Raw genomic sequence first — 3,602 nt, 5'->3', positions numbered from 1 at the left:
TATAATTAAAAATTGAAATTATGGCAAATTTAAAGATGATAAATATATTATTCAAAAGATCGTTTTCCTTCAATTAAATATTTTGTAATCAGTAACATCTATTTGAAAACAGTATTTCCCCCCATACAATTACAGAATATCATTAATAAGAACATTTAGCCAATATAGTAAAATTTCCATTATTAAAAAATCGAATCATTTTTTCCATGTAAAAAATTATTTATTTCAGATGTATACCTACGTTTTTAAATATTTAATGATGCAAAAATAAAGAAGATACTATTTGTTAATAATATATTCACAAAATTTCCTACTCATTGATGTTCTACTCATAATTTACAATCATCACTCCTATTTCATGAAAGTGCATGTAGTGTTTGAATTTCGCGCACTATAAGTTTCGTCATGTCCGGTTCAATTTTGCTATTTCCTATTCAGAAATTGGAATTCGGTCCAGCTTCCACGTTCGTTTTCGTCCGATCTTTTCAACTCACCGGCACTTGGGGTTTGCGTGTCTTGTGTTCTGTCCTGAAAATATTTTATTTAATTTCTTAAAAACCATGGCGGAAAATAAGGAAAGAACTTTTATTATGATCAAGCCCGACGGAGTTCAACGTGGACTCGTTGGAAAAATCATTCAACGCTTCGAGGAGAAGGGTTTCAAGCTCGTAGCGATGAAAATGGTTTGGGTAAGTCCAGATTTTCGCACATCCAACAAAATTTAAAAATGTAAGATTTGTAACACGTGGTTACAAATTTAATTTCCCCCTCATTGAAAAATCTTCTGTACCTCGAGTTCCATGTTTTACATTATTGAGAATTTACGTTGAAGAAACCTGATCAATTTGTTCAATTTTACAGTAGTTGGTCATCATTTGAAGTTTAAACAGCTAACTTCAATGCCATTTTGCCCTTGACTCCTGAAGAGAAAGAATTCAAATATGGCTGATAATTTCTTAAATTATATTTGTTTAAATTAAAAGATTGTTTTCAGTTATCCTTTTTGTTGGATTTCATTATATTTTAATCCACTTTTTAATTTTAGGATTTTTTTTGTCCATTTCTGGTAATATCAATGTTAATAAAAATATTGTAAAAATGATATTTTTCCAATTTAGTCTAGCTATTTAGATTCAAAAAAATGTAACCTCTCAACAAAATTGTCTCTGAAGTAATTCAATAAATTTAAGTTCGTAAACATTACAAACTTGAAATACATTTCTTCAATATTTTTTATCTTTAGCGAGAAACTCTCCAAAATTTTTAATTTATGAACCTTAGGTTATGAGAATAAAATGCACATCATTTTTCTTCTCAGTGCATATCTATATGACTTGTCTTGTACTTTTATCATAAAGATCACGATCTATAAGTAAGAATTAATGTTTCTGTATTCAGTCTTATAATTTTTCTTAAATGACATTACCTTTTTTGTAATATTTATAGTTTATATTGTATTTAATAAAACATGTGATGCTGTGTATAAATTATTGCAAGTCCTACTTTTTATTTATCTTCTTTTTTGTTATTTCAGGCTCCAGAGGATCTTTTGAAGCAGCACTACGCTGATTTGTCTTCCAAACCTTTCTTCCCCGGTCTAGTGAAGTACATGAGCTCCGGGCCACTTGTTCCAATGGTTAGTATTTTTTTCTTTATTTAATATTAAAAGCTGATTCCATTGTTCATATGATAGGAATTGCTACCTATTCTTTGTGAAAGAACGAAGACTTAAAAGTATTGACTTTTGATTGCATAACCGGCTGGAAATCAGACTCGCGATAGAAATTTTTAAAACGCTTACTATTGCAGTTGCATTATACAATAAATAAAAATAAACAGTATAGCAAATAACTTATTTTTTAAAGATATTTTATAAAAACTCGCAATTACGATCCCATCTACCTTACTTTGTTTTTTTTTTTTTTTTTTTTTTTTTTTTTTTTTTAATTTGGCTTGCAATTCTATTTAGATAAATTTTATTTAAAAATATGCTGGACAGGTTGATAGATCTTATTTTATTTCTTAATTGAAAATCTTGTACATGTGCACTTACGTGCGCTTTAGCAAGGACCATCAAAGTAAGGTTTTAGATAGTATTTCAAGGAACAAAATATACCATCAAAGATGAAGATTGGATCAAAATAAGAAAAATTTTAAAGAGAAAGAAAAAATTCAAATATCTAATGTTAAAAAACAAATACTGATTAAACTTTTTATGTCTTAATTAATAAATTTGATAATTTTATGAATTATTCTCAAGATTATTAACTTCAAAGGTGAGGTAACTGTTAAATATTCTTAATAATACAATGTTTTTTGATTATAGGTCTGGGAAGGTTTGAATGCAGTTAAGACCGGTCGCGTGATGCTTGGTGAGACTAATCCCAAGGATTCTGCACCAGGAACCATCCGTGGAGACTTTTGTCTCCAGGTTGGCCGCAACATTATTCACGGATCAGACTCCGTAGATTCCGCGAATAAAGAAATTAAATTGTGGTTCGGTGGAAAAGAAAAGAAGGAACTCGTCGACTGGGCTTCCTGGGCAGAGAAATGGATCTACGAATAGGGTGATTAATTTGTTGTTTATGCAGATGAATTATTTCCATGTTCGATTTATGCCAGAGTGCTTTGTCTATGCATTCCTCAGTAAGTCTTTTGACTACTCAAAATACTGTCCCTTTGGATACAATCAACTCAGTGTATATAAAAGATAACTGCTTTGTTAAACAAAGTATGAACTTCGTTTTTAAAACAAATATAGAATACCTGCGAATTTCACATCAGCCTATTTTTTTTTACGACCACAAATTTCGTGCCATTTCCAACAAAAAGTCCTTTGACTTCCTCCTATTATAATTGAAATTTTCGCTTTCAAAAAATTATCCAAATTCAGTTTTATTTTCTCATTAATTTTTTAAGTCCATGTGATACTCACGCTATTCCTTACTTAGTCGACATTTTTTTCAAATATTTTTTTATTTTAAGGATAAAATTAGTTTTCTTGTTGAAAATTTCACTTAAAAAACTATACTGCGTTTGAAATATTAAGGCTCTTATTTAACTTATCTGGTTTCTTGTACTCTCTTTAAAATCCACATAAATGAAAAAAAGTTAGGTTATTCCAATTCTTTGGAAAAAGGAGAAAAATGTTCTAAAAAACACCAACTCTTTCCTAAAATTTCTAATAATAATTTTGTTGTATTCTATTTTTGGGGTGAAAAAAATTATTTTTAATTTTTGTTTCAAAACATATTTTTCAATTTTGGAGATTTAACTGTTTTTCTTATTCCAGTTCAAGATTTTTTTCGAAACCGTTGCGAAAAAGTAAAGTATGAATTAGAAGTAGTAAAGCTATTACGATTTTTTGAAAAGCCAAAGCAGATTTTCTCAAAACAGCGCTCTTTTTGTTTCAAATTATCAGGAGTGATAGGTAATATATGGCTAGCTAAACATAAATTTTAAAGCCGGGATGTATTTATATTTAGAAAGAAAAAATTCTACTTTTTCTTACTGTTCTCGCGTTTATTGATTTTACTGTTATTTTTTACTTCAAATCAGAAAAATTTCATTTGATTGGAGCTAACGAGAATACCAAATGGAAA

The 3,602-nt window shown here is 29.0% G+C and overlaps 1 protein-coding gene across 1 annotated transcript; it reads left to right on the top strand.

Moving 5' to 3' along the window:
• Positions 1-560: 560 nt before the first annotated feature.
• LOC117175980 (nucleoside diphosphate kinase) lies at positions 561-2,778 on the top strand. Its single transcript, XM_033365877.1, has 3 exons — positions 561-689; positions 1,535-1,636; positions 2,327-2,778. Exons 1-3 carry the CDS (start codon positions 561-563, stop codon positions 2,564-2,566), a joined length of 471 nt encoding a protein of 156 aa, XP_033221768.1. The 3' UTR covers positions 2,567-2,778.
• The last annotated feature ends 824 nt before the right edge of the window (positions 2,779-3,602 follow it).

This window comes from Belonocnema kinseyi, chromosome 7, assembly GCF_010883055.1.
Source record: "Belonocnema kinseyi isolate 2016_QV_RU_SX_M_011 chromosome 7, B_treatae_v1, whole genome shotgun sequence".
NCBI lineage: Eukaryota > Metazoa > Arthropoda > Insecta > Hymenoptera > Cynipidae > Belonocnema > Belonocnema kinseyi.
This window is presented reverse-complemented; position numbering and strand designations above follow the sequence as displayed.